General features: G+C 41.4%; 1 protein-coding gene across 5 annotated transcripts in view; it reads right to left on the reverse strand.

Moving 5' to 3' along the window:
* map2 (microtubule-associated protein 2) overlaps window positions 1–27745 on the reverse strand; it is a 127986-nt gene that overhangs the window by 43377 nt on the left and 56864 nt on the right. For 4 of the 5 annotated variants that reach the window (XM_053680750.1, XM_053680754.1, XM_053680752.1 and 1 more), the window contains 2 exons: window positions 20176–20329; window positions 3773–4010 (listed from right to left, as the gene is read on the reverse strand). In XM_053680750.1, the coding sequence (XP_053536725.1) occupies window positions 3773–3974 (202 nt within the window). In that variant the 5' untranslated portion in view covers window positions 3975–4010; window positions 20176–20329. The remainder of the gene's footprint in view (window positions 1–3772; window positions 4011–20175; window positions 20330–27745) is intronic. The other variant, XM_053680751.1, reaches the window with a different exon arrangement.

The raw sequence follows: 27745 nt of genomic DNA on the forward strand, positions 1-27745 counted from the left end.
GACATGATTACATCAGTGACAATTGCAGGCGTATACTGTTTTTGCCCGTTAGAGTTATCTAGTGGACACTCGAAGAATCAAGTAATGAACCATTTTTCAACACCGGCTTCTGAACAGCTTCGACACTTCCTGACGCTTCGTCTCTCCATCACAAGATTTAAGACGGGAATTTCTATAGCAAGGAACAAGACGCAAAGTCAAAGTCAGGGTTGTTTTTGTGAATGTCCAATCAAAACTCTGGAGAGAAAAGAAAGAAAAAAAAAGGAGTCCACAAGCCATGTCTCATGGCCAGTTACATGACGCATATGGATTGAGATGTTAAACATGGTGGGTAAGCTTGGACAGGCATGATGGTCAAGAGCGCGACGTTGCAAATTTAAAGACGTGGAGCGCCCTGGGTCGTTTTGAAAAGTGGAAAGGCTAGAAACGGAGCCAACTAGAAAATAAATCTCTACCTCTCCACCTTGTTTCTTTCCAAATCACTTCCTCTCTCGCTTTTAATGTCATAGAGTGACACCAGAAAGCCAGTGTTGGTTTAAAAGTCTCTGTGGTGTTTGGAAAGCTTATAACTATATAGCTCCTGGCTCTGTAAAACACACTCACTCTCACACAAAGCTCCACTGATCTCTGGCTTTGTGCTCCAGTTCAAGGTCTTTCCTGACAACTCTGCAGGAATGCTAAAGCTCTAGCGTGAGCGTTACACCAGGTATAGCAGAGGCAGGAAGGTACCCTCAGGCCACAGAAACACATGATGACTAAATTAAACGAGCAAAGCAAGCTCATTAATTTCGCATGTTTGTGAGAGGAACAGGTCGATCGGGTTTCATGGTTTTAGTGACAGGCTCATGATTGATGCCGTGCCGCACACGGACAGGGAACGCTCACTGGTATAGAGATGTGATGTGATTAATAATTAAGTCAGAGAAGTAAGGGCGTGAAGATTCGCCGTTACAAATCAGTCATACTGTAAGTTCCAGTGAAGGAGGTGTGGTCTCTGCATCCGTCAGTCCCAGTGAAGGAGGCGTGGCTTATATATCTGTCAGCCCAAGTGAAGGAGGTGTGGCCTGTGTACCTGTTAATTTCAGTGAAGGAGGTGTGGCTTATATATCTGTCAGCCCAAGTGAAGGAAGTATAACTTGTGTATTTGTCAATTCCAGTGAAGGAGGTGTGGCATGTGTTTCTGTCAATTTCTGTGAAGGAGGTGTGTCTTATAGTGCCTGTTGACCTGTCAATTGCACTTAAGGAGGTGTGGCCTCTGTATCTGCCAGTCCCAGTGAAGGTGTGCCTTATATATCTATCAGCCCAAGTGAAGGAGACATGGCCGGTGCACCTGTCAGTTCCAGGGAAGGAGGTGGGGCCTATTAATATTAGTCCCAGTGAAGGAGCCGTGGCCGATGTACCTGCAGCTTCAGTGAAGGAGATGTGGCCTCTGTATCTACAAGTTCTAGTCCTTGACTTTATTGTTGTTGTTGTTGTTGTTGTTAGACAGCTAATTTTTAGACAGCTAATTGTTTCTGTTTTTGTTTAAATACTATTTTACTGTTGAGAAAGAATTGTCTTGCATTTTTGTATATGAAAGGTGCTAAGGTGCTATAAACACAGTTATCAGGGAAAGAAGAGGAAGATGGGGGGAGGGGGATGAGAAAGAAAAGCAGAGAAAAACAGAGAAGGTTGGAGAGCCTCAGGGACCAGGGGATAAAGAGCATCAGCAAGAATGAGTGATCAGGATGGACCGATGAAAGGAGGGATACACATTACTAACAGCATGCAAAATGTATAGTGGAGTTCAGAGAGTCCTCTAGAGTCTGAGTCTGCACACACACACACACACACACACACACACACACACACACACACACACACATACATCCAAAAGTGTTTTTGTAGATCACACCTTGCCTCCCACATCCTTGTACTCCTCTGACCGATGCCTGAGAGTCTTTAACCTTTTTCTCCTCTTCTTTGCGTCCTTCTCTCTTAATCTTCAGTCTCTTTCCTCTCATCGCTCTCCCCTTTATTATTTCCCCTCCCTTTCTGTTTTTTTTCCCTCTCGCCGCTTCCCACATCACCCACTCCGCACTCCTCCTCAAGTCACGACACTGAATGTGAACAGCCGCTCTAATGCTCTCTCTCAGCAAAACATCACCACAACAAACCGCCACACAGACACACGGCTTTATAGTAAGAAAGATAAAAGAAAAAGTCAGCCTGTGAGGTATGTATCAGAAAGAGGAGAGAAAGAACGGAAGAAAGAAAGAACAGAAATGAGCAAGTAAAAGAGAAAGTAAAAGAAAGACAGGGGCCAAAAAGACAAAAGAAAGAAAGAAATGAAAGAAAAGGAAAAAAAGGAGAACTGGGCGTGGCCTGTGTGTGTGTGTGTGTGTGTTTGTGTGTGCCAGTCAGTCAGTGATGTACACATGTGTGTGTATAGTGTATATGTGCATAATGCACGTGTGTGTATAGTGCATAATGTATACACTCAATGGCCACTTTATTAGGAACACATGTACAGTTGCTAATTCATGCAGTTGATCATGTCAGCAGAGCAATACATAAAATCATGCCGATACATTGCATAATTGAATTGGTGTTCTTAATAAAGTGTGTGTGTGTGTGAGGTAGTAGTATTAGTATACTGTTTCAGTAGTATAGTGTATGACACTCAGAATCTGATTCCAGTAGATTCACGTTTAATCATCCAGGTGCTAAATATGGGCACTATTTCCTGTTCTGTTCTGTTCTGAGTTAGATTCTGTTTTATTCTCGCTCAGATCGAGCGACAGGACCGGAAACAGTGCGTATTTTTCATACATATTTTCAAGCGTGTGCCTTTTTTTCTCTAACCCAAGCTCCTGGCGTTAGTACTTGCTTCTGAGAGTTGCCATGGCACCCAATCCCCTGCAGTCAGTGCAGCCTTTTGTTCCACATCCCTACAATCTCTCGCTCTTACCTCCGATTTCTGCTGAAGTGCGAGATCTGTATCTTCCTCCTCAGACAAAGAACGGTGTTAGTGTATATTTTAGTAAAGATGGCACCAATCCGATACTCAGGCTCGAGATTGGGCCGATACCAGCAAAAAGTGGATTAGTTAGCTATTAGAGTAAAAAAAAAAAAAAAAAAAAGAAGAATGAATTCAGTCTGATCATGTAACACATCTAACCGAAAATATTAGACAATTGCTTGTAGTGCAACAACATAAAGTGAAGAAAATGTAGAATTGTGACAGAGCTACATTTCAAAGGCCAGTGAGAGTTTCTGTATTAGACTAAGGACAATCAACAGGAAGTACTGGTAAAAACCTGGGAAAGCGTCACATGTCAGTGAGTCATAGGTTTGATGCAGTTATTGCAAGCAAGGGATGTGCAACCAAAAATGAAGTGTTATTTACTTCAAAACCTATCTGTTCCTATACTTTTGCTCACCTAAAAATTGTGTGGTCTGATAGAAAAGGTTCTAGTTCTATGTTTTATGCTGTTTAACACCTCTACATGTAAATACAAGAAATAAAAGCTGAAACCATAAACTCTATTCTCCATCTTTTGATCTCGAACCCAAATGTCCATGGTGTAAATGAATTGGCCTTGCCGTTCCAATAATTTCGGAGGTGACTGTATCTGGCGCCCTAAAGGGAAATGGAGTGTCTCTCTAGAGGAACCCTTAGAGGTGAGGGACGTGGAACCCCTTCAGGAACTTTTTCCCGTCCACTGATCCCTTAAAGAACCCATGTCTAGCATGTAGACCATGACTGGTGTTCTCAGTTTCATGTTCCTACCTGCAGTAACTTCATGGCCCGAGGGCAGGTCTCCGTTAAAGCCGTTCTCTTTGGCGTAGGAAGCAGCGGTGGCGGCGTGCGCAGCACCAGGCTGGCACGTCCTGTACGGGAAACCATTCTCTCCCACGGGACTGGAGGGGTCCTGGGTTCCTGGCGATGCCCACTGGGAGGCGCTGTCCTCAGGCTGCCGACCGTCTGCCATCAGAACCGGCGGATGGGAAAAGATTTCGCCTTACTGCTGAAAGACAGAGAAGGAAATGTTCTTAGCTGAAATATGATGCCTTTACATGTGGGAAGATTTACCATCTGAGGTTGGAGCTGAAACTCTGAAGAAAAATCCAATCAAGCAGAGAGCAGAGGAGTTGCTGGGGGTGATTTAGATGGCGGTGTGCTAATACAATACAATGATCAAGTGTCAGATCTGATCTGTGCTAAATGAGAGAGTGAGGCGCCCATGCTGAGAGAGAGGGAACAATCCCAGTGCTTCATATTCATCTCTTAGCAACTATTCAGCGTCTCACTTTGTTTTCTAAAAAGCGCTAATTGCCATATCATTTCGTTTCGAAAAAGCCCTAATAGCCAACATTACATTGGTAAATGGCGCACTTATATATCGCTTTTATCCAAAGCGCTTTACACTGTGTCTCGTTCACCCATTCACACACACACACACTCACACACCAATGGTAGCAGAGCTGCCAGGCAAGGCGCTAAATTGCCACCGGGAGCAACTTGTGTCTTGCCCAAGGACACTTTGGCATGTGGAGTCACGCGAGCCAACCCTACGATTAGTGGAGAGCCCGCTCTAACAACTGAGCCACAGCTGCCCCATACGTTGCTAGTTAATGTGTAACTTAGCAGAGAAAAGGTGTCCTATTAGCTTGCTAATTACATCCTCGTTCTAAAGCCCATTCAACTAGCATATATTAAACTAAAGGTTCAGCCAGTGATAAGATTTAAAAAAAAAAACAACAACTGATGACCTTTATGTGAAGTGTCCTATAACCACGGCAGATAACAAGCTAGCAAGTTTCACGCCCACAATGTTAAAAAGCATGTGCTAGCATTTTGACCTGCTTAGACCAAAGAACAAAACTCTACATTTCCTCAGTCACTTCATTTTTTATATATATATATATATATATATATATATATATATATATATATATATATATATATATATATATATATATATATATATAATTCTTGGGCTCAATCATTTTTGATCATTTGTGATCATTTTTGTCATGAACACAATTAAGACTGCACCGTTAATAAGCATTAATAAATACGTTGACTTATATTCATTGTTCAGCCATCAACTAATGAGACCTTCCCATATGCTAATGGCTTCCCTGATGCAGAAGTTGTTGATAGCTGGCTAATTTGCTTCAGTGCTGCTAATTTGTTTTCAAAGCTAGCTAGCTGCAACGATATGTTTTATACAGTACATTGTAATGACTGTTACAGCACTTCCTTATTTGAATAATTTGGATATTAATGTGTCCTAAAACACATCTTGCCCCAGTAGCGCTGCTCACTTGCACGATTAACTGATGAAAAACTACAAACTTGAGTTGGTTCACTATAACTGACGGTCGTCTCTGCTCGGAAAATGAGAAAAAAGATTTTCCTTTCTACTCTTTACTACACACTCCTGATATGTTTAACATAGCAATGCATTTTTAGCACTCAGCTAAAATCAATATGTGTGTGTGTGTGTGTGTGTGAGGAGCTCAGCGCATGACTTATCGGACTTCTGGGATTCTCGGCATGATCGCAGGGATTTCGAGCCGAATCAGCACTTTCTCGAATGCGCCAGAGTTTGGGAGGATTCCCGCCGAGTCCTTTCACACCGATTCCAGCATCGTAAGGAAACGGTCGTCAGCAAATCGCTGAGCTCAGCGCTTCTCTAAGCCATGCCAATGAAGACAGCAACAGAGAAATGAACAAAGGAACGCAGGCTTTCATCTCTGTGCATCACATCAGGAGGCGCTCAGATCCTGATCGTAAAGATGAGATGTTTTTCCTTCTTTTCCCACGCCTCATCGGTGCGGCTGAAGACGATCGTTAGGAGCCGTGACAGTGGCAGCAATAGTTTATCACTCCCACCTGCCCACAGCCTGACTGCTACAAAGCCCAAGCCCAAGACTCAGCACTGATATCTGAACCTACAACATAGTGTTACATCCGTACCCGAAAATCACTGACTCCCCATACGATCACGCTCCAGACTTTTTGGCACCCCTCAAGTTAAAAAACAAATGCTCCTGACTAATTATTTTCCATTCACTTATCTTCAGTAAGCGCTTTATCCTGGTCAGAGTCGCAGTCGAGTCAGAGCAAAACCCAGTAACACTGGGTACAGGGCAGGAGAATTCATCTTGAATGGGATGCCAATCCATCAAAGGACACCATGCGGACACATCCTCACCTCTGGGCTATTTAGTTTAGCTAATCTGCATGTTTGTGGACAGTGGAAGGAAACCAGAGATCCCGGAGGACACCCATGAGGTCAAACAGTGATTTGATTTTCATTTTCTATCCCTGATTATATCAGGCTTAAAGGCAAGTGCTTATGTTTAAAGGTGGTGGTCTTGATGCTAGTGAAAAACCCCATCTTGGGGATTTTACTCAAGAAAAATCTGGCAACCTTGGAGGTATAAACTCGGTATAATCTTCAATAACCTTACTCTGAATGTCTGTGTGTGTGTGTGTGTGTGTGTGTGTGTGTCCTTCCCCTTTGTCCTTCTGGCCAGAGAGCTTTCCTTTCATCTTAAAACCTTCCACTGTAAACAAGAAAGAACAGATCTGTCTCTCCCTTTCTTTTTTCTCTCTGCTGGAAGCATCATCCTGTCTTTCCTCCGACTCACTCGTTCACTCACTCTGAGGTCTGCACGCGCTCATGGCTGCACGTCCTGTCCGATTACAGGTGAATGAACGTGTTTACTGGAAATGCTCGTCTTTTGCCGTTAACGAGCCTTCGTTGTCATTATACCATGCGGTTCTTGTTGAAGTTATTGATTGTTCTGTGTTAATTAGCTATTACAGGTAATAAAAGGTTCCTGGTGGACCTTCAGATTCATTCAGTGTGGGATTGTGAAGATCAGACCATCCCTGCTATTAATAATAATAATAATAATAATAATAATAATAATAATAATAATAATAATTTAAAAAACAACAACAATGAAACAATCCATGCTCCATGAAATGTAATGTAAACTCTTTGGGGGAAAAAAGTATATAAAAGTAATATATTTATTTATAATATATAGAGATATAACCATGGTGTTTTATTGTACGATCTAATGCACGGTGTTTTACCGCATTTGTAAATCAAGGTTTGTTTTTCGGACGCATCCTCTCTGTTTTTAAGACTCTTTCAGGACTCATACCATAGAACAGGTCATAACTAGGCAATGAAAAAAAAAAAACATAATAAATCTGATGTGCTGCAATGTACAGGTCTCTCTGGTCATAATTAAATTACTTTAACTTCTTGAATGTCTGACACACGCTGCACGGTCCATGTTTCGGCTTTTCTTTCACCTTTAAATGACACCCTCCAAAGGTTCCTTCGCCTAAAACATGGACGTCTCAAACAATCGATCTCAAACGGAGGCTCGAGTGAAGAGCTTGACTGAGAACAGTACACTGTAGCAAAGTACTCCTCCAACACTGAAAACCCGAATCCATCCGTGCTGCTTCATTAGAATAACACTGAGAGAGATGTGAAGGGTGCCGTGCAGTGTGGGTAATAAATCTGCTTATTTAATATGGACACTTTTATCACAAGGCCAACATAAATCTAAATGATAGCGCTCCTGATATTAAACAATCTGTAAAATACAGTAGGACCTCACTGAACCACCTCCCCCCATTGCTCTCTCGGTCTCTCTCTCTTTGTCTGACTACATTCACTTTACAAGGTTGTAGTAGCACAAATCAGATTTCATACTTAATTGTGCTTGTTTCATAGCTGTGATGTTAATAAGTTGGGCTAGATTGGCTACTTATCTGAGAATCGGAGCAATCGAGGGACGTACGGAAGTCCTGAAAGGTCTTGCGTGTACAGTGAGGGAAAAAAGTATTTGATCCCCTGCTGATTTTGTACGTTTGCCCACTGACAAAGAAATGATCAGTCTATAATTTTAATGGTAGATTTATTTGAACAGTGAGAGACAGAATAACAACAAAAAAATCCAGAAAAACGCACGTCAAAAATGTTATAAATTGATTTGCATTTTAATGAGGGAAATAAGTATTTGACCCCCTCTGCAAAACATGACTTAGTACTTGGTTTAAAAACCCTTGTTGGCAATCACAGAGGTCAGACGTTTCTTGTAGTTGGCCACCAGGTTTGCACACATCTCAGGAGGGATTTTGTCCCACTCCTCTTTGCAGACCTTCTCCAAATCATTAAGGTTTCGAGGCTGACGTTTGGCAACTCGAACCTTCAGCTCTCTCCACAGATTTTCTATGGGATTTAGGTCTGGAGACTGCCTAGGTCACTCCAGGACCTTAATGTGCTTCTTCTTGAGCCACTCCTTTGTTGCCTTGGCCGTGTGTTTTGGGTCACTGTCATGCTGGAATACCCATCCACGACCCATTTTCAATGCCCTGTCTGAGGGAAGGAGGTTCTCACCCAAGATTTGACGGTACATGGCCCCGTCCATCGTCCCTTTGATGCGGTGAAGTTGTCCTGTCCCCTTAGCAGAGAAACACCCCCAAAGCATAATGTTTCCACCTCCATGTTTGACGGTGGGGATGGTGTTCCAGGGGTCATAGGCAGCATTCCTCCTCCTCCAAACACGGCGAGTTGAGTTGATGCCAAAGAGCTCCATTTTGGTCTCATCTGACCACAACACTTTCACCCAGTTGTCCTCTGAATCATTCAGATGTTCATTGGCAAACTTCAGACGGGCATGTATATGTGCTTTCTTGAGCAGCGGACCTTGCGCGCGCTGCAGGATTTCAGTCCTTCACAGCGTAGTGTGTTACCCATTGTTTTCTTGGTGACTATGGTCCCAGCTGCCTTGAGATCATTGACAAGATCCTCCTGTGTAGTTCTGGGCTGATTCCTCACTGTTCTCATGATCTTTGCAACTCCACGAGGTGAGATCTTGCATGGAGCCCCAGGCCGAGGGAGATTGACAGTTCTTTTGTGCTTCTTCCATTTGCGAATAATCGCACCAACTGTTGTCCCCTTCTCAGCAAGCTGCTTGGCAATGGTCTTGTAGCGCATTCCAGACTTGTGTAGGTCTATAGTCTTGTCCCTGACATCCTTGGAGAGCTCTTTGTTCTTGGCCATGGTGGAGAGTTTGGAATCTGATTGATTGATTGCTTCTGTGGACAGGTGTCTTTTATACAGGTAACAAACTGATATTAGGAGCACTCCCTTTAAGAGTGTGCTCCTAATCTCAGCTCGTTACCTGTATAAAAGACACCTGGGAGCCAGAAATCTTTCTGATTGAGAGGGGGTCAAATACTTTTTTCCCTCATTAAAATGCAAATTAATTTATAAAATTTTTGACATGCGTTTTTCTGGATTTTTTTGTTGTTATTCTGTCTCTCACTGTTCAAATACAACTACCATTAAAATTATAGACTGATCATTTCTTTGTCAGTGGGCAAACGTACAAAATCAGCAGGGGATCAAATACTTTTTTCCCTCACTGTATATGTTTCACAAATTTTCCCTTCAGGATCAATAAAATACATCCATCCATCCATCCATCCATCCATCCATCCATCCATTCATCTATATATCCATTCAGTACTGCATTTCGACATAAGAAAAAATATGTTGTGATCTCAAAAAACTAACTTTGGTATCTTTTTTATCAATCAATAAATAAATAACGCATGGCCTTCTAGACTTCCATATTGATTGATTAAGAAAAGTACTTAAAGTACGTAAAGTACTTGTAAGTATCGAATAATGCCTTAAATGTAAATCTAAATGAGGTATAAAACACTAATGGAGAACACTTCATTTCGAACTACTGTTCAGAATTGTTCCTTTTCTATCACTTCACATCTGAAAGGGACCGCCACACCACCAGAGGGCACCCTCCCCCAAATTCTACAGACTTTTCATCGGTTATCGTGCACATGTATCTTGTTTGTCTTTGTATCTTTGTATTTGGTTAGGCTTTTGTGTATACCTCTTTCCTTTCCCGTTTACTCAGGATTATTCTTTGGAATTTGGAAACTGTAATTATGATGGTGTTCGAATCTTGCCCGACATACTGATATACAGAGATATCGATATTTCAAATTCCAAAAGGTGAATATAAAGAGTGGTTGAAATTTGGAAATATTGATATCTCTGTATTTTTGAGCCTGGACGGTTTTGAATTGAGAACGATCTTATTAACTTATATGTGTTACCTCATAGTTATACCCCTGTGAAACAGGAAGTCATTCTTGAACAATTTCCTGTTCCTAGTCACCCAGATTTCAAGTATCTCAAGTCTCACCAGTACTTCAAATATATTTTTCTCATATGAATTCATACTATAATGGCCAATAATTGTTGCACACCTATATTTACCAAAGATATATTTTTTTGAATATAGTCTGATATCCATGAGAGCAGAGTATTTTTGTGAATTAACTTAAACTTAAAGCTTATGTGTTACATGTCATCCGTATATAATTTGCATTAAATGATCTGTGGCGTTCGCCATACAAATCCTAATTCATTTATTACTATAAAAACAATAACGTATTAGAAAGAGCGTATAAACACAAACCTGCGCTTTTCATTGCTGCCTCTGACCAATCAGAATTGAGAATCCAACAGCACTGTAGTAAAGACTTGAAATAGACAGGAATAATCGGTATAATATTCAGGCATTTAAGATGCACTCAGAGGTGGGGTAAAAACTGTTCCAGACCCAGGTTAAACCCAGGTTCTGATCAATTGCAAACTTGAATGTGAACCATAAAGATGGACCAATCTGAGCTTGTAAACGTGAACGTAGTTATTTTCTTCTCTTTCCTCACTTCTCTCTTACAGGTTAAATATCCAGGTCACTTTTAATGCATTTGTAAGCCTTCAGAGTCACAGTAATCCTAAATACTTTCACTCCTACTGAATCATGGCGAGTGTATTTTGTGTAGCTTTTCCTCTTTCCTGAACAGTGCCCTCTGGTGGACACGCTGACCCCCAGCGGCACCTCCCACTCCGCTGACACGTCCTCCAGGTGCGACAGGGTGTGTAAACCTGTCAGGATCGTGCACTGGCGCAGTTTCAGGTGCCAAGACACTGAATATCCACACTGGCTTACACTCTCCTGACTGCCAGAGCTGGACATGAAAACCAGTGAACAAAAAGCTCTTTCACACTTTTTTCCACAAGTTTCAGGTATCAGAGAAGGAACTCAGAAAAGGTTTTCAAGTTAGTTTAGGAGATCTGTTTTCCTCCAAGGAGCACATTAATATGACTGGTGTCTTATTTATCCTTATCTTAACCCAGGTCCATCCAAATGACCGGTCAGTTAGCGTTCAAAATATAATTAAATGATCATTTCTAGCTCGAGATTCGAATTGACATTTATAGCTAAAAAAGCCAGCAGCATCTAAAAGAACACACGCATAACAACACGACAAAATCAGAGTGACATTTTGGAAGACAAGCCGGGAGACATGGAGAGGAGGTTGGCATGGCAACCACAGCCCAGAAGCCCTCTGAGCCAGGATGTAAACGCTCTTTAATGGAATTAAGGCACAGAAGTCCAACTCATTTATCAAACCTGATAAGAAATCATTTATTCGTTAATTATTTACTCCTCAAGAAATGTGGCATTCAGGAAAATCTACTTCGTTTGGGAAACAATTGTATCCTATAAGATTTCCAGAGTTTGTTTAAATTTACATAAAAGGAGAGGAACCTACTATAATCTGAACCTCGATGGAACTGTTTCAAATTGTATAAATGAAACTATATATATATATATATATATATATATATATATATATATATATATATATATATATATATATATATAAATTAGTAACTCTTATTTCATGTTACTGTCTTGAAAGAAAGCAATCCAAAACAAATCAATACATAAAAGAAAAATCAGACTAGTCTTTCAATTATGACAAAAGTAATGGCACTCTTTGAAAAGGGCCATTAGGGCAACACCTAAGCTGCATTACAGAAGATTTAGCATACCTCACATAAAGGAGGCACACTTTCACCATTTAGTCACCATTTTGTCATCTTCAGCTCTCTGTGAGCTTTGCCTTTTATGGAGTTTTGTGGCCGTCGCTAAATGTAAGTCTTCTGCATGGTAACTCACGGTTACTGAGTTACCTACATAAAGATTTATACACAACTTAACCTAAATGAGGCCTAATTCCAATAAGCCTGCAGTCCAAATTGAAAATAAATTTGACAGAAAAACTTAGAAGAGAAATGTGTGCTGATAATGTGAGTGAGAATCTCTAGAGTTGGGTGGATAAGGAGGTGGATTCCACTAATTAGATAGAAATCTGGGACGGTGGGAAGTTTTTTTAGTGTCAGAAACGCAGCAGTCATCCAGATGGTGATTAACGCATAAGTGTGACTACAGCAGGAAGGCAAAAATGATGATCTAATGCAAGCAAGATCAAGTTAATTAGTATGAATTTACTCATGTCAAGCAGTGAGTTTAAAACCATAGTTCGGCAAAAATATACATGATTTTAAACAAACTCCTAAATGTAGTGGATCAGACAGGGATTTTGGATGTTGAGGATCTAAATGTCCTTCTTTAATTCCGAACTGGAGCTACAAACCTAATGTACAATGAAGTCCAAAAGTCTGAGACCATTTGTTTCCTTAAAATGTTCTGTTCACTGCCACTATTAATTGAAAAATAAATTCTAGGATTTTAAATGTAATTTCAGTCATTTGAGCCCTACTGCAGCTAAGAAGTATTGACTATTAATGTTTACAGTCTCAAGTATTGGAATGGAATTATTTTGTTTTCGCTATACACTGAAATCATCTGAGTTTGTGATCAAAAGACAAATATAATTTCCTGATATTTAAATATTGATGTAGCACCAACTTGTACCACTTTCAGTTGTTGCCTTTTAATGGAGTTTCTCCCTTCAGTCTCCACTTCAGGAGGTGAAATGCTGTTCAGTTGCATTAAGCTCTGGTGATTGACGTGGCCAGTTTAAAACTTCCCACTTTTTCCCCTGATAAAGTCCATTGTTGAGTTGGCGGTGTGTTTTGGATAATTGTCTTGCTGCATGATGAAGTTCCTTCCAATTAGACTGGATGCGTTTCTCTGTAAATTGGTAGACAGAATGTTCCTGTCAGACTTCTGAACTCATTCTGCTGCTACCTTCATGAGTTATATAATAAATAAAGATTACTGAGCCTGTTCCAGAAGCAGTCATGCAGGCCTAATCCATGACACTACCTCCACCATGCTTGACCAATGAGCTTGTATCTTTGGATCATAAGCAGATCCTTTCTTTCTCCATCACGTTGGAAGAGGTTAATCTTGCTTCCAGAACCTTTGTGGCTCATTTCTGTATTTCTTTGCGAATTCCAATCTGTCCTTCTGATTCTTAGTGCTCATAAGTGGTTTGCATCTTTTAGTATGACCTCTATATTTCTGCACTTGAAGTCTTTTTCAAATGTGGATTGTGATACCTTCACCCCTGCCTTGTGGAGGTTGCTGGTGATGTAACTGACTGTTGTTTTGGGGGTTTTCTTGAGTGTTCTCAAAATGTTCCTGTCATCAACTGCTGTTGTTTGAGGTTCCAATACTTTAGGAGGGGACTGTACATTAATTATCAAATAGATTTACGATCTGGAAATGCATCTTAAAAATCACCTGAGACTGCTCTCAGACATTACATTTTGTTAAAAAGGTTGGGATCGTTGATGGTGTTACTTCAGTTCAGGAACTCGGTCTGAATTCAACTCAAATTTTGAAGGGTAGATGAGATTCGTCTGGAGATGTTGAAAGCGTTGGACAATATTGGGGTTGCGTGGCTGACGCGCCTCTTCAATGTTGCGTGGAAGGCAGGTTCAGTTCCACTGGATTGGCAAACTGGGGTGGTGGTCCCCATCTTCAAGAAAGGGGACCAGAGGGTGTATTCCAACTACAGAGGGATCAAACTTCTCAGCCTTCCTGGTAAAGCCTATGCGAGAATGCTGGAGAGGAGACTTCATCCTATATTTGAACCTCAGATTCAGGAGGAACAATGTGGATTCCATCCGGGCCGTGGAACAACGGGCTTGCTCTTTGTCTTTTCACAGATATTTGAGGGGGCATGTGGGCATGCTAATCCAGTCTACATGTGTTTTGTGGATTTGGAGAAGGCATATGACTGTATTCCCTGGAATGTCTCATGGGAGGTGTTGAGGGAGTATGGGCTACCGGGGCCGCTTATTCGTGCCATCCGGTACTTTTATTCCCAGAGCGAGAGCTGTGTCCGTATTCTTGGTGTTAAGTCGAAGACGTTCAAGGTGGGTGTTGGACTGTGCCAAGGGTGTGTCTTGTCCTCACTACTGTTTGTGATTTTCATAGACAGAATATCAAGGCACAGCCAAGGTAGAGAGAGTATCCGGTTTGGGGGCTTGGAGGTGCTATCACTGCTGTATGCAGATGACATACATTCTTGCCCCATCCGACTGTGACCTTCAACACACACTCTAGCATTTCGCTGCCAAGTGTGAAACGGCTGGGATGAGAATCAGTACCTCCAAGTCTGTGGCTATGGTTCTCCCTCAAAAAAGAGTGGCTTGTCCACTCCAGGTTAGAGGGGAGCAGCTGCCTTTAGGGGAGGAGTTTAAGTACCTCTGGGTTTTGTTCACGAGTGATGGAAAAGGTGAGCGTGAGATTGACAGGAGGATTGCTGAAGCATCTGCAGTATTGCGGGTGATGGATCAGTCCGTGGTGGTGAAGCGGGAGCTTAGCCCTCGGACAAGGCTCGCGGTTTACACGTCAATCTACCTCTCCATCCTCACCTATGGTCATGAACGTTGGGTAATGACCGAAAGGATGAGATCGTGAGTGCAAGCGGTGGTAATGAGGTTTCTCCGAAGGGTTGCTGGACTCACTCTTAGGGATAGGGTGAGGAGTTCAGTAATCCGGATAAGCCTCGTCGCTGCTATTCGCTGCTTCTCCGGATCGAGAGGATGTTGAGGTGAGTTTGGGCGTCTGGTAAGGATGCCACCTGGAAAGATGCCTGTACAGCTCTACCGGACACGCCCCACTGGGCAGAGACCCCGAGGCCGACCCAGGACATGCTGGAGGGATTATATCTCCCAGGAACACCTGGTAATCCCCCAGGAGGAGCTGGAATCTGTCAATGGCGAAAGGGAGGTCTGGTCTGCCCTGCTTAGTATGCTGCCACTGCAACCCTCACCAAGACAGGTGGTGTAGAAAATGGATGGATGGTTGGAAATGGATAATTTCAATGCCTGCTCAGTCCGCTTTACACACAGTCTCTTAGCTGAGAGCTCCCTCTGTCGCTTTCTCTCATACACGTGCACTCAACGTGAGAGAAAGAGATAGGCTACACATGCCATGTAAAGAGAATTGACACACTAGATCTAAATAGTCTTCTTTCTTTATTGTACTGTGGATGCAAATGGATGCAAAAAAGTGAAAATTCCAGTCTAAGCAGAAAACGCTTGATAATTTTTTTGTTTTCCAGTGCAAAGAAAAGTCCAGTTCTTTGCAGACAAAAAATGGTGAATGCGGTGGCAAACCTCAGCCAAGCTTGTCAAATGTGGCAGAAAAGATTGTGCACTCTGAATCAAAAAGTGACATGGAAAAGCGAATGTTCCAGACTCAGTGGCTGTCGGACTTTGATCGGCTTTTGTATGATGAGGAGGAAGATGTGATTATATACAAGTACTGCAGTTGAAAACCTAGCTTAGCCGGTAAAACAGACTTTGTATCAGGGTCGCGCAGTTTCAAATGTGAAAATCACAGTGCACTCAAACAGCAAATGACACGCAGCTTGTCCTGATGGGGAATGGAGATTCTTGAAAAGGTGAATGTCTAATGATCTTCATGGCAAGTCCTACCTGGACCTGTACCAGACACTGCTGCTGAAGTAGCCCTACAGAGATGAGATGCAAAACATTCTTCATCTTGTTCAGATTCTTCTTGTTCTGCCAATCAGCTTTGCCAACTGCGAAAGAGCCTTTAGTGCCCAAAAGAGTATAAAATCAGATGTCCGCAGCAGTCTCACATCCTCACGCCTTTCAGACCTGATCCTCATTGCAACTTCAGCAGTATGATCCATCATCAGCTGTGGAGAGGTGGCTGAAGTCAAGCCATGGAATAAAATAAAATATCATGTGCCACGAGTGTACCTTCTGCTATCATTTACAACATTTGAATGGCCATGTATTACGAAGCAATGCGATAACAGGAAATCAAAACTGACCTTATAAGGCCATGGGCATTGTTTCAACTCAGGACAGCTGGTATTTACTGTTATTGTCAAACAACTGTTTGATGCAGTACGCAACAGTGCTTCACCTTCGCGCAGTCACTGAGAGTAGGCTAATGGTTGAGAGGCAGGAATTTGGCCGATAGCTGCTGCAAGCCTTATAATCGACCAACTGGTGTGCGAGAAGGCAAGAATTACAAAGCGGGGTTAAAGCAATGCAAACATCGCACACATGTTGCAGTTTTAGACCAAAAGCACATCATGCCAGAGCCATATCACCCTGCAGCTCTTCCCTGGTTTCCCACTGAAGCTAAGCAAGGTTGAGCCTGGCCAATACTTGGATGGCAGACCTCCAGGGGAAAACTAAGTTTGCTGCAGGAAGTGGTACTAGGGAGTAATGCCCCAGTACTGTGATGGGGACACTATACTGTACAAAGTAGCACTGTCTTTCGGATGAGACCTTAAAATGAGGTCCTGACTCTGTGCTCATTAAAAATTGCCCTTCTCTATCATGTGCCCCTAAGGATCTCCATCCCTGAATTGGTTACATCACTCTCCTCTCCACCAATAACTGATTTGTGGTGGGTGTTCTGGAGCACTATGGCTGCAGTCGCATCATCCACATGGATTGTGTTATGTCAAAAGATTTTTCTTTGGTTATAAATGTAAAAAAATTATAATCCTGGTAGTATTCCCATTCTTTACTAAATGTACCTGCAATCTGATTAAATTGTTTTTTGACGTAACTGTAACAGATTACAGCTACCAGTTTTTTGCATCCTGATTACATAACACCGTTACATGTATTCCATTTCTCCCAAAGCCTGACTGGGACTGAGAGATATTAAGGCCACACCTCTTTCACTGGGACAGACAAAAGCCACACCTTCTTTACTTGGACTGACTTGCACAGAGACTACACCTCCTTCACTGTGAAGGACAGGTACAGAGGCCTTACCTCTTTCATGGGGCTGAGATACAGAGGTCACGCCTCCTCCACTGGGACTGAGATACAGAGGCCACGCCTTCTTTTACACATATATAGAAAGTTAAGCTTGTATTAATACCAGGTTAATAAATTCTGTCTCTCTCTGCGTGTCTGACTCACTCTGTTGCCTCTATTGCTGCATTGCAGAGCTCTTAAATCACTGCAGGAAGCTGGGCCCCACACACACACACATTCACACAGTGTGTTGGTGGCAGATATGGGACTGAAAAAGCGACAGCAGAGCAGCAAAGAATCTACACAGAGACAGAGTGCCATCCACCGGGAACTCTGTTTACAACCAGTGCTGCTTAATTAACAGTCCAGCACAATCCTACAGTACATAAACATCAGCCTTTAAAATGACCACTCATTTGGTTTGTTCACTGAAGTGTGAAAGCTGTTTCTGTGCCAAGGACCAGTCCAGAGAACAAATTCCAAGTCCTCTTAAAGACCAAGGTCTGGGGCTTACCATAGTTCTTTAACATCAGGGTGTTCAGAATCCTTTCGCAGTGTATAGCGTATATACTGTTCAACAGTAATTCTTCAATGATAAGTGTCAGCTCAGCAAAACGTACAGTATTTGATGATTAACTGATGACTTTTGGGACTTTTAACATTATTAAAAAACTTCCACCGCATCTGAACTTACAGGACTGGTTTGACTGAAATGGAAGGAAGTGTGAGATCAGTCGTACATAATTGCTTGCAGGTATTGACGTCTATCTGGTGCTTGCGTGTGTTTGTGTGTGTGTGTGTGTGTGTGGGGGGGGGGGGGGGGGGGGGGGGGTTATCCGTATTCAGATGCCATTGCAACCGCACATGAATGTCAGATTCTTTTCACCAGCCTGCATCGAGATGGATAACAGGCACGTAAACTGTGGGAGAATGAGCTAATTCTTGTTGAGTGAGTCAGGACGGTAATAAACAAGATGGCTTCTTTCTGTTAACACAAGCACATGTTTGTCACACTCCATATACTTATACGCTAAACATGTAATTGCGTACACACACACACACACACCGATGAGCTCCACCATCCAACCTCATTACTCTCACATCAATAACTTAAAACACTCAGGGGGTGTGCTATTATAGGAAAGGCATCAACAGTGGTGTCTGACATGTTGTATTTTTATCTACTTAAAGTAACATTTGATGTTGTGGAACATTTACAAGTTCCTGTTATCACGTACTTTACAGCATCTATAAACAGTCACTCCCCGACATTTCCCCCCTCTCTTGTTCTTACAGAACCGATAACGTAGTAGAACGAGCGCATGATTATAAACCGGCAGATGATTTGTAGCTGCGCTGTTTTAGAAAATTAATCAACACCTTCTTTGTTCCCGTGAACTTCTCATGAACAACTGATGACGCTGACAAAAACAAACAAACAAAAAAAACCACAAAAAAAAAAACCCATATGTGTGTGTGTGGCATTAGCATGAGCACACCTCTGCCCTCGAACCACTTCACCATGAATACAGCCATTAAACACTTTAGAGACTCAACACCCACCATCTGTTCCTGATAGATAGATAGACAGACAGACAATTAGATAGATAGATAGATAGATAGATAGATAGATAGATAGATAGATAGACAGACAGACAGTTAGATAGATAGACAGTTAGATAGATAGATAGATAGACAGACAGACAGACAGATAGATAGATAGATAGATAGATAGACAGACAGACAGTTAGATAGATAGACAGACAGACAGACAGTTAGTTACATAGATAAGATAGATAAAAAAAAAAGGAGATGCTGATGGTTGAACATAGAGAAAGAAAGAAGCTGAGCTAGAGAGAAAGAGAGAGAGACACTGAGTGAAAGAGAAGAGCAGTTCCCGCGTCATGCTCATTCCCACGCATACAACCCACACACAGCTTTTAATGTTTCTAGAACCAGGCTCTCGCTCTCTCTCTCTCTCTCTCTCTCTCACTCACACACACACACACACACACACACACACACTTGCATATTACCGTCGCTAAATAATACCATCTTCTGCTGCATTTTTTTGGTTAAAAATCTGTCATCCTCATGGGTCTCTCACAGGAACAAATCTTCCAGCCACTGCTATTGTTTATACTAAAGCATTACTAAATTCTCAAATCTGGTTGGTCAGTGGGTATTGATTATTAATTATATAAATTTTAACGGCAGATCTGACTGCAGAATCACATGCTCTCGTTCTAATAGGTTACTGTTTCCATAGTTACATACTGTACAGTTATTTAACAAAGAAAAAGTGTCAAGTATAATCGTCGATATGGTGAAGTTTTCTGTAAAGTGAAACGCTTATTTAACATTTTGTAACATTGAAGAATTCGAAAAAAGCTACAAAACGTTAAAGCTGTAACTTTAATTTTTACGACATGGGAAAGTCTACAGGATAGTGTATTATTATTATTACTATTATTATTATTATTATTATTATTATTATTATTTATTCTTCAACATTTTTTACCACTTAACTTCAAGAGAAAGTAACTTGAAGACCATGTCATAATATAATAGAAAGTTTAGTGGATATTCCTCAACATTAAATGTAACTATAAATGGATAAAAAAAAGCACAGTGCATTGTTCTTTAATACACTGTAAATTGTGGAATCGCTTTAGTATACACTGCAAAAAATGACATCTTGAATGTAAACTTATTGATCTATTGTAAAATTTCGTATTATAAGACTCCAATAAACTAAATAGAATATTATTCAACCTATTTCTAGACTCATTTCCAAACCTAAACTAATATTGTTCTATTCGCAGATCCTTTTGTTAATTTATTTCCAGGAATAAGCAAAATGATCTATCAACAGAATAAGAAACTTTAAAGCTTGAAATGTGTAAAAAAAATAAAAAAAAAAAAACGGAGAGAAGAGAGGAGAGAAGCATTAAACACTGGGCCTCTAAAGCTCACGACAATATGTGGACTAATCTAATTCTGGATTATTACACTCTGGGTGAAGGAGTTTTACCTGTCCAGATAGCGATGGCCTCCAGGTGACGATGGCGGCTGTGCGGTGTGTGTGTGTGTGTGTGTTTGGAGGCCTGTTTCTGCGCTGCGGAGTCACTTAGAGCGCCGACGTGACGTGGAGGAGAGCGAAGTGAGAGAAAAGCTCCAATTCACACCTGGAGTCAGGAGAGAGCAGAAAAAAAAGATGGGGTCATTATTTTGACATACTAGAACCTGTAAAAGGTAGAGTAGTGCAGCTGTGCATGTGTGTAAGGGACATAAGGGAATAGACATCTGCTTTAGCCACATGATTGAGATATATATATATATATATATATATATATATATATATATATATATATATATACATATACATATATACACACACACACACACACACACAAGACATCAGGTAATAAATAAAACCACAAATAAAATCTTCCTTTATATACAAAGCAAAAAAAAACCCTATATATATATATATATATATATATGACATGAGTATACATAACTACAGCACACAGTACAGTCGCTAACGCTTTCTGCTATTAATGGAACAGGAAGATGTTCTTTCAGGTTCTTCCCCGCTTCTCTTTTTGGCAGACTTCTCTTTATCTACAAAGGAAATGCTAGATCAGCGCCGAAGGCCATGCGCTTTGATTCCAGACATTGAGTACGATGCCAGTCAAAAGTTTTTCAACACTATATATTTTACTATTCGTGTCTAAATAATATCAAATACACTCACATACAGCGGGAGTCTTAACTGGAAGACGCCATATGGACAAAAGCCATATGAGCTTCTTCTGCAAGGTCTTGCCACTAAGTTGGAAGCACAGAATTGTATAGAACGTCTTTATACGCTGTAGAATTACAATTTCCGGTCCAAACCTGTTCAAGCACGACAATGCACAACTGTGCGAGCCTTCTGGTTTAGGCCACGCCTACTTCGGGTTTAAATCCGAATACAGATTAGGATTTTTGAGTCTTTGAGAGATACAGATAGTGCCGTTGTACTGTACCCCTACAATAATTGTGACGGTTTTACCCTCAAAGTGTTCCTGTCTTTAATAAAACACTCATTTGGTGCCATAGTAGGATCTGAGAAAGAGCAGTTAATAATTCCAGAGAGATTTTGTGTTCCTTATTTAATCACTATTCTGTATCATTTTGTTTGGTGTGTGGCATTAATAATGATTAAACTGTAATGAAACATAGGAAACGTCCCATTAAGGGCTAGTTCACCCGACACGCTAACATGGATAACCGTTAAGAGAAGCTAGCAGGGTATTACCCAAATCTCCAAGTCTATCTGGGTCAGAGATCAGTTCCATACTGATCTACCATTGGGTTGCACTCCAAACTGCCATGTAGATGCATTATTAACATTCTGTGCTAGAAATCAGAAAATAATAAGATAAAGTAAAGAATATATATGCAGGTCGTGGATGCACTCTCAGAAAATAAGGGTACTAAACTGTATGGCTGCGTATCGCTGGGGTGGTACTCTCAAGGGTACGTTTTTTTTTTTTTTCTACCGTTAGTGTGTATATATTATATGGTAATGTGAATGTACTGTAGTTTAACTTTAAAAACGAGTTGAAAGGAAATTCTCTTATACCATGTACTCTCTTATATTATGAACTGCAATCAAATACCTATGATGAATGTAATCATTTAATTACCTTGTATTCATTTAATTACCTCTTTGAATAAACTGATCAACTGCTATCCTTGATTATAGCTTTATCCTTGAAATACACATGTATTTCTGTGTCAACATGACACAGGACTTGTTTTGTATTATGACTATGTGCTGTGTGTTTTGTTTAAATCTGTCTGACACCTGGACCAGTAGAAACCGTCCACGCACTGCTTCTTATCAATGTGTATAAATACTTCTTTTTTGAATGAATAAACCAGAAGTCTCTGTGAACATTCACATGTGCCAGTGTGTGTGTTCATTCGGACTCTCCAGGCCTGAACTCTGCGGTAAACCACACTTTCTAGCTCATAGCAGCACAGAACTAATAGTTAATAGAAGTAAATAATTGTAGAACAGGCTAATAGGGCTGGCGGAGGTCTGGAAGACATAGTCTGAGATTTGGAGATTCCTGAGATAATCTCCGTTATGGAACTCTAACAATTTGGTGTCAGAAGTGGGATACTCCGGGCCAGGGTAAGTGTTTTTCTTTCTTCCCTGGTGCGGTGTAATTCCGAACCCATAATTATAAATGAGAAATGAGTGATTGTCTGTCGAAAGGGCTGACGGAGATATGAAGACATAATAATTATATTCCTGAGGTACTTGGAAATCTAACACGAGTTAAATTATACAATTGGACATTAAAGACTACTCTTGTACCTTTAATTATCCTTTAAAGGTTCACAACATACACCTTTCCAGGTAAAAGATACACATTAAAGGTACAAAAGATGATCCCGAGGTGACACTAGCCGAGTTCATGTTTGAGGAAGAGGGCGGATAGTGTCTTCCTCCAAGTGTGTTACACTGCCCTGTGATGCAGAATGAGGAGCGGTTTGAAAAGATGCAGTTGGCTGGCTTCACGTGTCTCAGAGGAAGCACGTGTTAGCATTCACCCTTTCAGGGTCGTAACTGTCACGTGATAGGGAAGAGCTGGCTGGTGAGAGAGAAGTAGCAATTGACCAAATTGGGGAGAAAAATGGTGGGGTCGGAGGAAAAAAAGCTGTAACCTTGAAGATACCACCCCAGAAACAAACAATGGTACAGTTTAGTACCCTTTGGTCAGTTTGTTTCAACAATCTAATAAAATAACATGTTCTCATTTAGGATTACCTTACCAATTGTTCACCTAGGCATTCTTATCTTGAGTTGCCATGGTTACACTAGTAGAACCTGGCAAGTATGGAATGGCCACACTATCTAACTAGCTAATCAAGTTTTCCTCATTGGCCAAATGATTGGTTTTCCCCAAAACAATTTACAATTGAGCGGATGAAGGTTAAGGGTGTTGCTCAAGGATCCAACAGTGGCAGCTTAGCAGTGTTGGGATTTGAGCTCACAACCTTCTGCTCAGCAGCCCAAAGCTTGAACCTCTGAGCCGCCACCACCTACCTACAGAACCTTTGCAAAACCACCACTGGACATGCAAGGATTCTTTATGTACAGTATTGTAGTGAAGGATTCTTAGCTTCCTAAAGGAACTCTTCCAGGAACCCCCTCTGATAGAATCCCTTCATAGAACAAAACAAATGAACCTGTAGAGTTTTAGGTGTGAGTTTTTATTCGAATAAGACTGTACTCATGGCGGAATGATTCAAAAACAATGTTTGCTCTTCACGATCAATTTGTTTGTTTGTAGCGAAAGCACCGGTGCTGTTCTATTTGTGTACGTTAAACAGTTGAAACACGTAGCAGCACGATGACGCGCACACTCGCAAAAAGTACAAATATCTCACAGGAACCAAAATTCACAGCTTCTTTTTGTCCTCAGTGAGGAAAAAACAATTAAGCATACTATCACCCCTCAGTACCATTAGAAGTCGCCATTTGCATTTCATTCGCATTATAGCGTGACCGTGGCAGAATTCCAGGAGACATGATCATAAAATGATCAGAACGAAGATCTTCATTTATTAGGACATGACAGGACATTTTGCGTGCTTGTCATGTGCAATAAACAGCACTCACGAGCATTTACTGCTCTTTTAAAAACGTATAAAAATGTGTTTCTTACACAGATTAGCAATGTGATGATGACAATTACTCCAAAATAAGTCAAAACCGCACGAGTATGCACTGCCTCCATCCTTTTGCAGAGTAGCTTTGGCAAGATATTTGTGTCTGTGTGATTATTTCAACCCTTGACATCTTCTCATTTACAGTATTTTATCATAGTCTCATCTTGATCATTTTGTAAAAATTGTCTCCTGCTTTTATGGTACAGTCCACATTATCCTCTACGTCTTCAAAGCCGGAGGTCTAGACATTGTTGAAAACCACCGTCTTGGACACTTCTACTCAAGAGAATCGATTTAAACAGCTGCGTAACCCAATTCTGAACATGAGGAACTTTTCCAGTGTAAATACTCGCGTAAGTTTTGGACTTAAGTCACCATTTTTAGAATACAGCCCTCTGTGCATATATACTGAACGACTACCTATTCACCAAATATGGTCACTGTACATATAATGGAGGTGTAGTGCTTATAGACGGTTGAGCCGTCGTGCCCTGTCGATGGGGCCGGGGTCATCCTGACAGAGACCATGAGTACCATCGTGATAGAGATAGAAATGCATCATCATAGGATAAAGACGATCAGAAAAAGAAGGACTGCAGTATTGATTTGCAGCGATGCTTCACTCTAAGGGGACAAGCATATAGTATGTAGGCATAAATAAATAAATGGGATAACAGGTCCACCATTTTCCTTTTTTTAATTCGTCACCCATTAATGTAGTGCACTACTCCTCCTAGATTTTTAGCATGCACTAACTCGTTTTATAATGTGGCCTTTGACCCTTTGTTTGATTTTCATGACATTATTTACCACCAAATCGATATTTCTTAGTAAAAGTATTAAAAGAAGTAAAGGACCCTTACAGTATGTGTTGGTGCATCTGTTCTGACTCTCTGAGGGCAGTTCAAGTTACCCTGTAAAGGTAATTAAAGTAAAGACAAATGGAGGTCAAAGCGCAGTCAGGAGCCAAGACTGACCTCAGGGTCTACAAACTACAAATCACACAGCCAAGTGCCGAGCTGTAGCGCTTCCTCCTGTGGCGCTTAAAATGGATGGCCACATTAATGTGGAGCCCTGAAACGTCTACTGCGTGAAGTTCGCTGTAAATTCAAGCTGTAATTTGTCCATTCACAGTGGCCTACCGTTATATAACGTATAACTAATGAAATATTTTATCGGGTTCCTCAGCCTCATGGGTGTAAATACCTTTATACAAAAGACAGGCTAACATATAGGACAGAAAAGAGTCCATGTGGAATCCTTTCGAAGGAGGAACTCATCATAGGGTTCCTCCATAAAACCTTTAAAGGTTCCCCCAAAGGGATAACCTGAAAAACTCTTTAGGGTGTAGTTATTACTACATCCATGGATAGTTCTCCATCAATACTAATACAATACAATACAAACACTGTGTGAGTTACAAAGTGTTACTGATTCACAGCTCAAATCTTAACATTTCACATTACACTCCCGAAGAAGCTTTGAAGAGCCTTTATTTGCTAAAAGTACACAATGAGCAGGTGTACCAGTCTAGGAACTATTAAAGCTTTAAATATACGCGTTTCTAGGTAAAGGATGCCACCCCAGCCACAATCCATCCATCCATCCATCTTCTATACCACTTATCCTTTTCAGGGTCATAAGGGAACCTGGAGCCTATCCCAGGGAGCATGGTGCACAAGGCGGGGTACACCCTGGACAGGGTGCCAATCCATCGCAGGGCACAATCACATACACACTCACACACCCATTCATACACTACGGACACTTTAGACACGCCAATCAGCCTACCATGCATGTCTTTGGACTGGGGGAGGAAACCGGAGTACCCGGAGGAAACATGCAAACTCCGCAGACAAGGGCCACGGTGGGAATCGAACCCTCGACCCTGGAGGTGTGAGGCGAACGTGCTAACCACTAAGACACCGTGCACCCCCCAGCCACAATAAATGGTACCTTTTTTTTTTTAGTACGTGTGTATAGTATTTGTTGCTACCAAAATCTTCTCTACAATCATAACATCCAGCAGTACGAATCCTTTCGGGTTACTTTATTTGTCCGTTTTGTGGGGATAGTTGGTGCCCTTAGCTCTGGTCGAGCCCGGTGGATCACTGGTGCCAAAAGTGAACTGATTTTTACCACCAACTAGTGAAGAGCAGTGAATCACGAGGAGTCAGAAGAGCAGTTAGTTTAGCCTGAGAGACCTGCTAGAGAGAAGATCACTGAAGAGTGTTTTCAACTTTTTTTTCTTTTCTCTCTCTCTCGCTCTCTCTCTCTCTCTGCCTCAGGAGACATGAGCTGGAAAACACAACATTTTCTCTCCACTCAAAACAAGCGCCTTTAGACACATCAAGTTCTCCACCGTGACTCATCGACCACACATAACCTCCTCACTCTCAAAACACATGCACACACACTGTAACTAATCCACACACCAAAAAGCTAATAAGAAAACACACAAATATGCATAACCTGCACACACACACACAAACCCAAAACACATAATGTACAGTATTTAATCCACACACACGTTAACAGTTTAATAAGAAGAAATAAATCCTCATGAGCACATCGTCACGTGACCGTGAAAACATGGACCATGGACCTCTCGTACTGAGAACATATCGTTTCATTCAGTCTATCATAGATAGATAGATAGCTAGATAGGTAGATAGATAGATATCTGTACCTGTATCCATACATGGATTTAAATTGGAAGTGGGTGTGGCTTAAACTGGAACCCTAAATGAATCCTACTACTACACACTCCAAAACAAGTGAAAACACTGGAAATGAAACTCTGACAGTTCCTCAACCTCAGCTACATCACTCCAGTTCATAATTGATCTCAACTGGAGACGTACACAGGACGGTCGCCCAGTCATTTTTGTTTGGACCTGTCTGTGATATTTTCTAACAAATTTAGTTGGTTGTAGTTTTCTAGTAGGCTAAATTAAACCACAGCAAGCCTGACCAGTCAGTTACTAAAGATGCATGCAAGGTCACGTTAATGATTGTGGTCTTTGTTTATCCCTCAAGTTTCATATCTGACCGCTTGATCGCACCTGAATGAAAGTAAAATAATTTTTCCTTGCGTCTTGGAAAAACGTTCGCTTTTTGTAAACTCTAAAAAAAAAAAAAAAAAAAATTCAATAGTGCACTTCCTATTTGTATCGGTTTAGAACATGTCATCTGTCCGTTCTGAATAATGTATATATAATTGGTAACATCCCTAACACACACACACACACACACACACACACACACACACACACACACACACACACACACACACACACACAGAGCAGTAAGGCGTACTACAGGAAGGTCTGGAAAAGCTCAGTGGCGTTCTCCAGCCTGCGATCTCTGCTGCGGTCTCCTTTCTGTCTCTTCAGGATGTCATTATGGGATTCTGGAGGAACTCTGCTGCATCTAAATTAGCCTCGGCGGTCAGTGAGCCTCGTTCCTGAGGCGTCCCGGTCTCTCACACACACACACACGCAGGCTCGCATAGAGACAGCTGAAAGACCACCATGCTTAAACGGAAACAGCATGCTTACAGCAGGAGAGTTTTCGCTCTTTTTACAGCGCTGAGTTTTACAGCTCAATGAGAGCAAGAGAGAGAGAGAGAGAGAGGGAGAGAGAGAGAAGAGAGAAAAGAGAGAGAAGAGAGAAAGAAAGAGAAGAGAGAGAAGAGAGAGAAGAGAGAGAAAAGAGATAGCGAGAGAAGAGGGGACTGAGATAAAGAGAGAGAGAGAGAGAGAGAGAGAGAGAGAGAGTGGGCTGCTGAGAATTACAGTCGTCATATCTGATCTGTTTTTGCGGAGAGTAAGCAGATGGTGTTAAGTATGCTCATGCTGAACTGTGAG

Source organism: Ictalurus punctatus, chromosome 6 (genome assembly GCF_001660625.3).
Source record: "Ictalurus punctatus breed USDA103 chromosome 6, Coco_2.0, whole genome shotgun sequence".
NCBI lineage: Eukaryota > Metazoa > Chordata > Actinopteri > Siluriformes > Ictaluridae > Ictalurus > Ictalurus punctatus.